At 39.8% G+C, this 14,595-nt stretch overlaps 1 protein-coding gene across 3 annotated transcripts in view; it reads right to left on the bottom strand.

Annotated features, from left to right (window-relative positions):
• LOC119891758 overlaps positions 1-13,990 on the bottom strand; it is a 39,514-nt gene extending 25,524 nt beyond the window's left edge. For 2 of the 3 annotated variants that reach the window (XM_038703598.1, XM_038703600.1), the window contains exons 1-2: positions 13,853-13,976; positions 2,220-2,356 (exon numbers count right to left, since the gene is read on the bottom strand). In XM_038703598.1, the coding sequence (XP_038559526.1) occupies positions 2,220-2,354 (135 nt within the window). In that variant the 5' untranslated portion in view covers positions 2,355-2,356; positions 13,853-13,976. Of the gene's footprint in view, positions 1-2,219; positions 2,357-13,852 lie in introns of all 3 variants that reach the window. The other variant, XM_038703599.1, reaches the window with a different exon arrangement.
• Positions 13,991-14,595: the final 605 nt, after the last annotated feature.

Genomic DNA, 14,595 nt, shown 5'->3' with positions numbered 1-14,595 from the left:
TCACTGTCTGGTTTGGATCTGCCACCAAAAAGGACAAGGACAGACTACAACAGACAGTCAGGACTGCAGAAAAAACAATCAGTGCCAACCTGCCCTCCATTCAGGACTTCTACATTTCCAGAGTCAGGAAACGGGCAGGAAACATCACTGCAGATCCATCTCACCCCGGACACAACCTGTTCCAGCTCCTCCCCTCTGGTAGGCGCTACAGAGCACTGTACGCCAAAACCAACAGACTCAGGAACAGTTTCTTCCCACAAGCCATCACTCTGATGAACAGCTGATTTCTGACTCAGTGTCAGGAACAATTCCTGTGCAATAACCCAGTAACTCTGTCTCTAATTAGCCACCTGTTTACTGGTTTCCACTTATTATTTATTTATTCACCATTCTCTATTTCAGTGTTGCTCATACCATGTCATATTGTATATACACTGTATACCAATACACCTACCTCAGGTCATAGGTCTTATTTATTTTTACAGCATCCTTTGCACATGCTCCATCACACTGTGTACATGTATGTGTACCTGTATATCATATCCACCTTCAACATGTACATAATGAGAATAGTTTACTCTTGCATCCTTTGCACTCTGATCACTGCACTATTTGTCAATATGTCTATATTGTTAATATGTCTATATTGTTTTGTTCATAGTGTGTATATTAGTGTTGTCTACTCTGTAGTTTGTGTCTGATTTTATTTTATTATTGTATAAGTAAGCACATCGTGAGCAATGTACAATCCTGAGTCAAATTCCTCGTATGTGTACACATACCTGGTAATAAAACTGATTCTGATTTTTATATACATTTATTAAATCGGCCAAACCTACATGGAGATATGACATCACTTCCTTCTTTGACTGTAACATACAGGAAGTTGTATAACTTCTTCAAATTTTTGGATTATCAAATAACTTTTGGTCATGAGCGTCCATGGATTCTACATGCAAAGTTTTGGGCAGATCAGACTTTCGGCCTTGGAGAAGTTCATTGTGGGAGTTACAAGTTTACCTTAATTATAGCGCCACCCCAAGGCCACTTGGGCTTGGTGGGCTTGGACCCCTAAAGACATGGTAATTTGGATTCATGTGTTCTTTTTTTCTGACTTTATGCGATCAAAAATAGACAAATTTGTCTGTTTTCTCATTGGAAATAGGTCCATTTTATATCTCTGTCCTTGTCACAAAAAGAAAAGTTGTTTTAACAAAATTACTTACATTCAGTAAACTCATGATACATATTTTATATAATATTATAACAATGGATTACTGTTTTAAGTGATTAAAATTGTGTATGGGATAAAATGTGAGACAAAATATAGTAATTGTTTGTTTTGGCATTCCTGTAAAGTTAGTCAAATGTCACTTATGCCCCTCTACTTCTCACACAGATGCTGAAACAATTTTGGATTTAATATCACAGACAGCTTGTTTCTTGTTTTCATGTCTACCAGCGATGAAAGAGACACATCACTACAGTATATGATGTTGAAAACATACAGTATCACAGTAGACAATGGATATACATTTTCCACAAGCAGCCAATGCTGTTCGTTAAGTCATTAGCCAAGTTGTTTTGAGTCTTATTTTAGTTTTGGACTCATACTCAGTACTGTTGAGGGCTGAGATTCTTTGAGCTCTTTTTATCACATCAAATATTTCCATCGCTTCCTTTTCAATATTTTTCTTACTGCCCTTTTTAAAGTGGTGAAATGTTATTAAAAATGCACAATAAATAGACAATGATATGATAAATCTTGTGGCACCCTTGGCCCACTTTGGGAACCAGTGCTATAGTGTAGTGTATTAAAAATGTGTTCCTGTTCGCCAGACACAAACACAAGAATCAACATCATGTTACAAAAATGTTGCTTTTATTGTGCACGACAGTATGTGCAAAACTAGAACCATATTGTGTGTGGGGGATTTTTTGTGTGTTTTTTGCAATGTAGAATGTGCAAGCTGGTGTACATATTACACTTAAACTCTAACTTAGTACAAGTGTAGCTAACTTTTACTATCTTCCCTTAGGATACACTAAACACAATTTTGAGTCCTGGTTGAACTTCCACTGTTCCTAGCAGTAATAGTTTGATACATACTGGCTTTAAGACACTAAATGCTGCACTTGCCAGTTGAAAGAAAGTACACTCAGGAGTGAGCCAGGACAGCCCTGGGCACTACGGATGTCCAGTGTGTTGTGTATTTTACCTGGGTGGAGTCAGAGAGGGTGAGGTGTTTAGGACAATCAGGGTTGCTGTGGAGGAGGTTGGTCATGTAGTTGTGGGCCAACCTTTCCAGCTCTGCCTGGCTAACATCAGCCAGGAGATCCACGGGGAACTTCATCCCTGTACATCAGACAGAAGTGAGAGGGAGCAGTGTTCAGACCCTCAGTTATTACTGTCGTCACTCCACCAAGCTACAGTGACTCTGGAGTCATGTGGAACTGTCAAGAATGAATTGATACAGTAACAGAGAAGGCAACACTTAAAAAGTAGAGTAGTAAGTTAAAGTCCTTAAAAGTATCTCTCAAACATTATTTAAGCAGTCAAAGTGGTATTTCTTCCTTTTTAAAATCACAGGCAGGGGTGTTTCCAGGCTCTAGAAACATTGGGGGCTTAGCCTAGCTAAAATCTTTCATGTTTTTCCATCTGTTTTTGTGAAAACAGACGCCCAAACAAGTGTCTCTGATTGAGGGGCAAAGAGAGCAACAGCTCAGCGGTCAGGTGTATAGTATTCTCTCGCTACTTTGTGGCGGACTGTTAACCATTTGTGTAGTAAATACAATGACAGACAATTATATAAATTATATCTAAATATTTTGATTGCAATTTTGCTAGAGACAATTCAGTAGTCGCTGACAAGTCGTGAAGCTGTGAGCAGTGCACGCATACTCTCTCTCTCACTCTAAATGCAAGCACGCTGAGTAATGTTGGGGGTCACATTACATGAACTTTAAACAAAATGTAGCAATATTATTGCGAGTAGCCTCCATTATCTGAAGACCTGCGACAGGCTGTGTCATGAAGATAAGGCTTGTGCATCTTAATACAGAATTTTTTTTTGTTGTTGTTGAGCTACATTCTGGGCTACAGTCGAAACATTTGAGGCTAAAGCCCCGGAAAAATGGCCTGCCTATAAGAAATAAATCAAATGCAGATGGAATAACGCTTCTACACAAAGTACTTGAACGCTGTTATGAAATATTAAAGATGAAGAGGAAAATAGAGGACACAATAAAATTATACTTTAACTGTCCAAATACTTGGCAGTTCTAAAGGAAAGGAGTTAATAGGAACAATTGTGGTCCATGATATTTCAAGAATAAGGCTGGTGTTTTCCTACCTATATTTTTGTTAATGTCAACAAATACCAAGATGTGTTTTAGGTAAGACACTCAGACTAGAGGAGAGAGTATTAATGCTGTTAGCACTAGGGCCACAAGGGGTTGTTATATTTAGGGCCCGAGCACGACCGTGCGAGGTCCCTATTGAATTTGCTCGGATTATTAGGGCCCGAGCACGACCGTGCGAGGTCCCTATTGAATTTGCTAAGATTTTTTAGGGCCCGAGCACGACCGTGTGAGGTCCCTATTGAATTTGCTCGGATTATATATATATATATATATATATATATATTAGGGCCCGAGAACGACCGTGCGAGGTCCCTATTGAATTTGCTCGGATTATTAGGGCCCGAGCACGACCGTGTGAGGTCCCTATTGAATTTGCTCGGATTATTTATTAGGGCCCGAGCACGACCGTGCGAGGTCCCTATTGAATCTGCTCGGATTATTAGGGCCCGAGCACGACCGTGTGAGGTCCCTATTGAATTTGCTCGGATTATTTTTAGGGCCCGAGCACGACCGTGCGAGGTCCCTATTGAATCTGCTCGGATTATATATATATTTTTTTTTTTCTGCAAAGTAGGCCCAAATGACATGGCCTAAACATACTCGAAAACTCACCAAAATTTGCAAACATGTCAGAACCGGTGAAAAATTTCGTATTCTACAAGTTTCGCACATGGGCGTGGCAAAATGACTCGCTAGCGCCACCTTGAAAATTGGAAATGATTAGCCCCTCGTTCACGTTCAACCTACATGTACGAAATTTTCTGGGGACATGTATCGTATCAAGACGCACAAAAAAGCCTCAAGAACCCATAGCCTAAAGTCAACAGGAAGTCGGCCATTTTGAATTTTATGGCCATTTTGGATGATTTACACACTTCGTACTTTAACGAACTCCTCCTAGGGATTTAGTCGGATCGACGTCAAATTTCTGCTGTGCCTTCTAAAGGCATTGACGATGAAAAGTTGTGCTATTTGCGAGTTTTCGTCAATGGGCGTGTCCGTGGCGTCGATGATTCGCAATGAAACAGGAAGTTGTTGTAACTTCAGTGTACATGCTCACATCTGGACCAAACTGTACATGTAGGATGAGAGTCCCGCCCTGAACACATGTACATGCTCACATTCACAGACAGTCATAGCGCCACCTGCTGGCAACAGGAAGTGACTTTTAACGAAGCAGCCCCCGCCGCACGTTTCACCTACGTGCACGAATTTTCTGTGGTACGTGTATCTTGTCCAGACGCACAAAAAAGCCTCTTGGAGCCATAGCCTAAAATCAACAGGAAGTCGGCCATTTTGAATTTTACGTCAAATTTTGGATGATTTACACACTTCGTACTTTAACGAACTCCTCCTAGGGATTTAGTCCGACCGACCTCAAATTTGTGCTGTGCCTTCTAAAGGCATTGAATATGAAAAGTTGTGCTATTTGCGAGTTTTCGTCAATGGGTGTGTCCGTGGCGTGGCGTCAGAGATCAAGTCTTCGCCATGACACAGGAAGTTGTTGTAACTTCAGTGTACATGCTCACATCTGAACCAAACTTTTCGTGCTTGATAACTCTCCCACCCCGCTATGGAGGACCGATCCTGACACAGTCAGAAATAAATACAGAAATAAATAAATGCTCAATAAATAAATAAGCATCCAATTAAATACACAAAAAAATTAAGTAAATAAATAAATGTAGGTAGTAATTAAATTATACAAGGAGACATAAATGTATATATTTTAATTAGTGCCTTTACTTATTCACCTTTGTTATAATTACCTTATTTGTTTATTCAACTTTATTTATTACTAATTTTTTTAATGTATTTATTTATGTGTGTGTTTTAATATTTTTGTCTGTTTTATTCTTCCTTTGTATTTATTTACCTTATTTATTTTCACCCATGGTATTTATTTCTGCCTGTCTTAAATTTTTGTATGCATTTCTGCCTCATTATGCAAATGAGGAGGGGCTGTGTCTCAAGGGGTCATCTTCTCTGCTATTGGTGGACCAGTCAGACAGGAGAGCTCCTACTCTGCCTGCAGACATCAACGATCTTGCCCCTCACACAGTCAGATGGCTTCCTTCAGTGCGCTGAGGTGTTTAACAACTCTGAAGACAATACTACCAGCAATGTCTTCCTTCTCTTTTCACGTAGAAGCACCGACAGACAGTGCTTTCAGTTTGCTGCATGCATGGACACAGAACTGCGGTATAGGGAGAAGCACACGGTCAGCTGGCTGCAGCTAAATCTGGAGTGCACTCGTATTCAATTCTGTATGGTAAATTCAGTTTTAACGGAGCAGAGCGAGCTGACAGGCAGAGTTAGAGACTTTTTCTGTCTGTTTCTCTCTTTACAAAGACGCATGTTGCAGTCAGAGTCTTCTCTGAGATGCGAGCACGACATACAACACAATTTATCAAATTACACAACGGATATACAGTATGAAAATAAGATTGATTGGATTATACTCACAGGAAGTATAAAACCTCTTACATGGGTCTATTAAAAGTAAAGTAACACAAAAATGTCAGGGAAATTACTTTACTTAGATTTAAGTACTGCAGTTGTACATTTGAAATACCTTCCTACCTTTCTGATAGGAAGCCTTCTTGAGGTGGTATAAAACATTTCTTCTTATATTCTGATTTGAGTTGTGGACAACTATGACCACATGAATTAAAAAAACATTTCACTGCCCAAGTCAGCTATAACACAAGTCTTGATCATCAGACTACATGCTGTACAGTATTTGTGGACAGATTTTGTCCCAGGATTTCTTATGCATTTCTTCTTCTTCGTTGCATGATTTAGAATAATAAGGTGAGAAATGGGTCTATTCTGAGTTCATCCTGCACTGCAGCAGCTAATAAAGTCCATTTAATCCCAAAAACGCTTTTCTTTTAGGCAGGCTGGAGCAGAAAACAACTCACCTTTCTCAAGTTGTACAGTAATGTCACATGTGTATGAAGGTGGATCAAACAAGCTAATCTTAAATGTCAAAGTAGAGAGGAGCCTAGTAGGCCTATTTATTTTCATTCATTACACAATATGAATAAGCTATGCAGACAGTTGTAAAGAAAGAACATCTTTTTCTTCTGTTCTCTACTTGTTATAGTTACACAGTATTAGGGGTGTGGGCTGTATTAAAAGTATCCACTGTTCTCCCATGCTCTAACACACAGTAACGATGAAATGTGTGCTGTTCTCACATTCTTCCTCTGTATGTACACATAAACAACAAGGCAGGGAAATATAAAAGGAATTTATTTTATTGTTTGGGTACATTATTGTTCAGTGTACATGCTCACATCTGAAACAAACTTTACGTGCTTGATAACTCTCCCACCCCGCAGACATCTACACACCAATACCGATTTATATTCATAGCGGCAAGTGCTATGTAGCTCCACGTAGGGGACACAGGAAGTGACATATAGCACCTTCATGCGGCGTCGGAACCGCGTAGGAAATTCACAGCCGCACCGGCAGAGCTCCAGAATGTGCAACTCGGCCAGCTCACACGCGGACGCGCTACAAGTGCGAGGGCCCGCCCAACGCTGCTTGCAGCTTTAAAAATTTTTTTTTTTTTTTTTTTTTTCTGCAAAGTAGGCCCAAATGACATGGCCTAAACATACTCGAAAACTCACCAAAATTTGCAAACATGTCAGAACCGGTGAAAAATTTCGTATTCTACAAGTTTCGCACATGGGCGTGGCAAAATGACTCGCTAGCGCCACCTTGAAAATTGGAAATGATTAGCCCCTCGTTCACGTTCAACCTACATGTACGAAATTTTCTGGGGACATGTATCGTATCAAGACGCACAAAAAAGCCTCAAGAACCCATAGCCTAAAGTCAACAGGAAGTCGGCCATTTTGAATTTTATGGCCATTTTTGGATGATTTACACACTTCGTACTTTAACGAACTCCTCCTAGGGATTTAGTTGGATCGACGTCAAATTTCTGCTGTGCCTTCTAAAGGCATTGACGATGAAAAGTTGTGCTATTTGCGAGTTTTCGTCAATGGGCGTGTCCGTGGCGTCGATGATTCGCAATGAAACAGGAAGTTGTTGTAACTTCAGTGTACATGCTCACATCTTAACCAAACTTTACGTGCTTGATAACTCTCCCACCCCGTTATGGAGGACCGATCCTGACACAGCCAGAAATAAATACAGAAATAAATAAATGCTCAATAAATAAATAAGCATCCAATTAAATACACAAAAAAATAAAGTAAATAAATAAATGTAGGTAGTAATTAAATTATACAAGGAGACATAAATGTTTATATTATTATAGGGATTTAGTCCGACCGACCTCAAATTTGTGCTGTGCCTTCTAAAGGCATTGAAGATGAAAAGTTGTGCTATTTGCAAGTTTTCGTCAATGGGCGTGTCCGTGGCGTGGCGTCAAAGATCAACTCTTCGCCATGACACGGAAGTTGTTGTAACTTCAGTGTACATGCTCACATCTGCACCAAACTGTACATGTAGGATGAGAGTCCCGCCCTGAACACATGTACATGCTGACATTCACCCACAGTCATAGCGCCACCTGCTGGCAACAGGAAGTGACCTTTAACAAAGCAGCCCCCGCCGCACGTTTCACCTACGTGCACGAATTTTCTGTGGTACGTGTATCTTGTCCAGACGCACAAAAAAGCCTCTTGGAGCGATGCCCTAAAATCAACAGGAAGTCGGCCATTTTGAATTTTACGTCAAATTTTGGATGATTTACACACTTCGTACTTTAACAAACTCCTCCTAGGGATTTAGTCCGACCGACTTCAAATTTGTGCTGTGCCTTCTAAAGGCATTGAAGATGAAAAGTTGTGCTATTTGCAAGTTTTCGTCAATGGGCGTGTCCGTGGCGTGGCGTCAGAGATCAAGTCTTCGCCATGACACAGGAAGTTGTTGTAACTTCAGTGTACATGCTCACATCTTAACCAAACTTTACGTGCTTGATAACTCTCCCACCCCGTTATGGAGGACCGATCCTGACACAGCCAGAAATAAATACAGAAATAAATAAATGCTCAATAAATAAATAAGCATCCAATTAAATACACAAAAAAATAAAGTAAATAAATAAATGTAGGTAGTAATTAAATTATACAAGGAGACATAAATGTTTATATTTTAATTAGTGCCTTTACTTATTCACCTTTGTTATAATTACCTTATTTGTTTATTCAACTTTATTTATTACTAATTTTTTTAATGTATTTATTTATGTGTGTGTTTTAATATTTTTGTCTGTTTTATTCTTCCTTTGTATTTATTTACCTTATTTATTTTCACCCATGGTATTTATTTCTGCCTGTCTTTTTTAAATTTTTGTATGCATTTCTGCCTCATTATGCAAATGAGGAGGGGCTGTGTCTCAAGGGGTCATCTTCTCTGCTATTGGTGGACCAGTCAGACAGGAGAGCTCTTACTCTGCCTGCAGACATCAACGATCTTGCCCCTCACGCAGTCAGATGGCTTCCTTCAGTGCACTGAGGTGTTTAACAACTCTGAAGACAATACTACCAGCAATGTCTTCCTTCTCTTTTCATGTAGACGCTCCGACAGACAGTGCTTTCAGTTTGCTGCATGCATGGACACAGAACTGCGGTATAGAGAGAAGCACACGGTCAGCTGGCTGCAGCTAAATCTGGAGTGCACTCGTATTCAATTCTGTATGGTAAATTCAGTTTTAACGGAGCAGAGCGAGCTGACAGGCAGAGTTAGAGACTTTTTCTGTCCGTTTCTCTCTTTACAAAGACGCATGTTGCAGTCAGAGTCTTCTCTGAAGAGGGCAATGAAGTCTCAGTAGTACCCGATGCGAGCACCACATACAACACAATTTATCAAATTACACAACGGATATACAGTATGAAAATAAGACTGATTGGATTATACTCACAGGAAGTATAAAACCTGTTACATGCGTAACACTGTAATGTCAGGGAAATTACTTTACTTAGAATTAAGTACTGCAGTTGTACATTTGAAATACCTTCCTAACTTTCTGATAGGAAGCCTTCTTGAGGTGGTATAAAACATTTCTTCTTATATTCTGACTTGAGTTGTGGACAACTATGACCACATGAATTAAAAAAATTAAACATTTCACTGCCCAAGTCAGCTATAACACAAGTCTTGTTCATCAGACTACATGCTGTGGACAGATTTTGTCCCAGGATTTCTTATGCATTTCTTCTTCTTCGTTGCATGATTTAGAATAATAAGGTGAGAAATGGGTCTATTCTGAGTTCATCCTGCACTGCAGCAGCTAAAAAAGTCCATTTAATCCCAAAAACGCTTTTCTTTTAGGCAGGCTGGAGCAGAAAACAACTCACCTTTCTCAAGTTGTACAGTAATGTCACATGTGTATGAAGGTGGATCAAACCAGCTAATCTTAAATGTCAAAGTAGAGAGGAGCCTAGTAGGCCTATTTATTTTCATTCATTATACAATATGAATAAGCTATGCAGACAGTTGTAAAGAAAGAACATCTTTTTCTTCTGTTCTCTACTTGTTATAGTTACACAGTATTAGGGGTGTGGGCTGTATTAAAAGTATCCACTGTTCTCACATGCTCTAACACACAGTAACGATGAAATGTGTGCTGTTCTCACATTCTTCCTCTGTATGTACACATAAACAACAAGGCAGGGAAATATAAAAGGAATTTATTTTATTGTTTGGGTACATTATTGTTCAGTGTACATGCTCACATCTGAAACAAACTTTACGTGCTTGATAACTCTCCCACCCCGCAGACATCTACACACCAATACCGATTTATATTCATAGCGGCAAGTGCTATGTAGCTCCACGTAGGGGACACAGGAAGTGACATATAGCACCTTCATGCGGCGTCGGAACCGCGTAGGAAATTCACAGCCGCACCGGCAGAGCTCCAGAATGTGCAACTCGGCCGGCTCACGCGCGGACGCGCTACTAGTGCGAGGGCCCGCCCAACGCTGCTTGCTAATTTTTTTATTTATTTTTTTCTTTTTTCTGCAAAGTAGGCTCAACTGACATGGCCTAAACATTCTCGAAAACTCACCAAAATTTGCAAACGTGTCCGAACCGGTGAAAAATTTCGTATTCTACAAGTTTCGCACATGGGCGTTGCAAAATGACTCGCTAGCGCCACCTAGAAAATTGGAAAAAATTAGCCCCTCGTTCACGTTCAACCTACATGCACGAAATTTTCTGGGGACATGTATCATATCAAGACGCACAAAAAAGCCTCAAGAACCCATAGCCTAAAGTCAACAGGAAGTCGGCCATTTTGAATTTTACGGCCATTTTTGGATGATTTACACACTTCGTACTTTAACGAACTCCTCCTAGGGATTTAGTCGGATCGACGTCAAATTTCTGCTGTGCCTTCTAAAGACATTGACAATAAAAAGTTGTGCTATTTGCGAGTTTTCGTCAATGGGCGTGTCCGTGGCGTGGCGTCAAAAAGATCAAGTCTTCGCCACGACACAGGAAGTTGTTGTAACTTCAGTGTACATGCTCACATCTGAACCAAACTTTACGTGCTTGATAACTGTCCTGCCCTGAACATATCTACACGCCAATATTGATTTATATTCATAGCGCCAAGTGCTATGTTGCGCCACAAAGGGGATACAGGAAGTGACATAACACCTTCATGCGGCGTCGGAACCGCGTAGCAAATTCACAGACGCACCAGCAGAGCTCCAGAATATGCAACGCGGCCGGCTCACACCCCGACGCGCTACAAGTGCGAGGGCCCGCCCAACGCTGCTTGCAGCTTTAATTATCTTTCATTTTCAACGAGGCAGGACACATCAATGGTATCGGGACATACAACTGTATGTCATCCGTATAGCAATGGCTGGTAAACTGCACTGAACGCTTTTACTTTTACTAATTTAAATACATTTCCTGATGCAGTACTACTTGTGACAAAGCATTTTTACAGTGTGGTCTTTTACTAAAGTAAAGAATCTGAGTACTTCCTCCACCACTAGGTTAGCACACCCACAGGCTAACTGCACATGTGTTACTGGCTGAGCCTCCCCACACAGATTACCACAAGGCCACCTTTCTTTAAGGATGGTGGCCTTGTGGTAATCTGTGTATGTGACACAGTTGTCAGAGCCAACCACTCCCTAGAGACTGAGTCTGAAAACCGATAAACCAATCACACACTGCACTCCTGTCCCCTGTATAATTTCATATACAGCAGCTTGTAACATGTATAATGATTTTAGTTCATTTAAGACCCATACCCCCAGCAGCAGGCACTTATATACATGCAAGCCAACAGCAGTACTGTGTACACAATATACAATTGTAACACAATTAAACAGGCTTAAAACATTGACAGCACCTTAATTAATTCTTTCGACAGAGCCCCAGCTGACTGTGTTTGTGTGTAGATGCATGCATGACTCTGGTGAAAGCAGGCCCAGCTCTCCCTCGAGGGAAGGGAGTAGTGAATAACACACTTCACAAATGCTTTCTCTTAAAAAGGTCTTTCATTGGGCCTGTTATATGTATGTTGCAACGTGTTTGTCGGCATGTTTGGTTCATCATAGATTTTTCCACATGTTTATAACCAGTACGGCCTAGCTGACAAGGGTAGATGACACAATTTACTTCACACAAACCCTAGTGTAAGAAGTGTAGATTGGGTTTAAGGCTGGAATTGGGGAAATCTGCTTGCTTACAGTTGTTAAAATAGAAAGGCAAAAACGGCACACTGGGCCTAATGCAAGAAGTACTTGATTAACACTACAGATTTGTTCATATATATATATATATATATATATATATATATATATATATATATATATATATATATATATATATATATATATATATATATATATATATATATATATATATATATATATATATATATATATATATATATATATATATATATATATATATATATATATATATATATATATATGATTTAAGAGAATTTGTGGCAATCACCCCATCCAAATGTCTCTGAAATAATTTAACTCTTTTGAGGTTAGAGGCCCATTTAGACACAGTGACGTGCTCGCTCATTTATATACTATGCACTATTCAGATACATTGCTGACATTAAATTAAGTGTTAATCTACAAATACAATACACAACTGTTGAAGTAGTAAAAGTCTTTCCTTAGTGATTCCAGGTTTTAACCCTTGACTGATGTGCACAGTACGTACGGGGGATGACATTATGCTTTGCAAGAAGGGGGAGGTTGAGATTAACTTGATGATGATATATCGCAGATCCTTTTCAGTAGAGTAAGTTAATGGTTATAGTTTATTCACACATTAGTAAAAAACAGCAATAAAAGTTAATACAAAGAAAAACACTGCAGGGGAGGTTAGAAGCCAAGAAAAGGCTTATAAAGATACCACCCCTCTAAGTGACACAAGTTGCACTAAGCAGCAGTGAGAATTTTAAAAAAAAATGTACAACATCAGATGAATTAATGAGATGCGTTTCCCTTATATTTGCCAGTCAACACTCTTATTTTTTTGTTGAATTCCTGAGATTATATTGCCCACCTATAACAGTAGGTTTGGCTCTGTGTGGCATCTACATTGTGTTTACACGGAAGACTCAAAAAACAGACAAGTTTGACCTGTTCACATCCTGGTTGCAACTTACAACTGACTCTTTCTACTGGGAACTTGCACAGAACTGTTATTAATAATATAATGAGAAGGAGGGCATTTTGAAAGTTTCAGGAGTCAGTTTGTCTTTGACACACAGAGTGACAAAAAGACAGATACTGAAACACAGACTTTTGGTACATGATGTTCTGATGACAAGAGCTCAATATAATGTGTGCTAAACTGTGGCTCTTCATTCTTTAGTTTATATGCACATCCCTTCATATAACTTGCTGAAAATACAAGGATGTTAAAACGGGACACGGGTACAAAACGAGAGTAGCGCTGCTGTAAAAAACCCTGAGTGCGCACTTTGTCTTTCATTAACGCAAAAACGACCAACAACCAGCGGGACAGAAAGAAGTCTACTAGGGGAAACACAGTCTGAAACCGCGCTGACAAATTGAAAGACTTCCAGACACGTTAAAAAACTCACTATGTTTTTCTTTATTTTGTAATTATAGTTTAAAGACAGCACTGTGTACGTTTCTAAGGAACTATGAAGAGCTATGGATAAGCAGCAGCTGCATGTTCGAGCAGGCTGTTAAAATTCAGAACATTTTGTTCCCGATAGCATTGTGTTGTACGCGTCGCCTCTAAATATCCAAGTGAAGTACCAGCATCTACCAGTGTTGTCTGTGATCACAATGAGGGTAATGAGGGTAACACCGTATGGACTTGCGATAGTCTATATTTAATACGCCCGTTTTCCACTCCTGCAGAAGCCGCGGCAGTCCTCGTTTCTGCCTCCTAATTCAATAGGTGCACAGAGAAAATAGCCTACCCTGTTACCACTAAAACACACGTGCGCGTGCACACAGAAACGCATTAAACAACTCACCTCTACTCTTCAGTCACAAGAACCTGTTCCTCTCCTTAAAAACTCACCGTTCAATTTAAATTCCGTAAACACGCGTATGGTTTATGCTGTTGGGTGCAACCCTCTGCGCATGCTCGGCTCAGGCCACCAATCCTGTGCAGCTGCTTTATGTAACTAAATTATAATCCAATCTAAACCCCTTGACCATACATTCACAGAGACCAGATCTGGAACAAGTATGCACGTTAATCATAAAAATCTCAGTATATTCTCAGAAGTCTGATGTTGGAAAAATGTTAAATAATTCTTGAAACATTTGAGTTCAGGATAACTCTGACTACATAAACATAGTCAGCCGTGTGGTTGTAGTTTTTGTTTATTTTGTCCTGTGTGCTGGGTTGCCAGTGTGGCTGACATTTTGAAGTAGCACTATTGTTGTTCCTGGTGAGTAGTGTTTCAAATGATACTGCTCTTGGCTGCTCATGGCCACGAGATAAGTGTATATGAAAAGAGTCAGCACAATAGAGCAGCTTTTTCCTCAAAGCATAGAGGGCACACATAGCCATAAGCTCCAGCTAAGAGCTATAGATGGAGAGTGTGAATGCACTTGCTTTGCATGGTATTATCATCAGCAAAAGGCAGTTAATGAAGACGCTGAAACTTTGTAGATTACATCGCCTGAAATATGATAATTTAGGAGATGCTGTCGACTTTATATGTAGTCAACCGGAAGGCCCTGGAAAACATTAGGGATACTGGTGGAT

This window comes from Micropterus salmoides, unplaced genomic scaffold, assembly GCF_014851395.1.
Source record: "Micropterus salmoides isolate LMB-PRFRI ecotype aquatic unplaced genomic scaffold, ASM1485139v1 Ms_hic_scaffold_7, whole genome shotgun sequence".
Taxonomy (NCBI): Eukaryota; Metazoa; Chordata; class Actinopteri; order Centrarchiformes; family Centrarchidae; genus Micropterus; species Micropterus salmoides.
The sequence above is the reverse complement of the archived record's forward strand: the minus strand, read 5'-3'. Positions and strand labels throughout refer to the sequence as shown.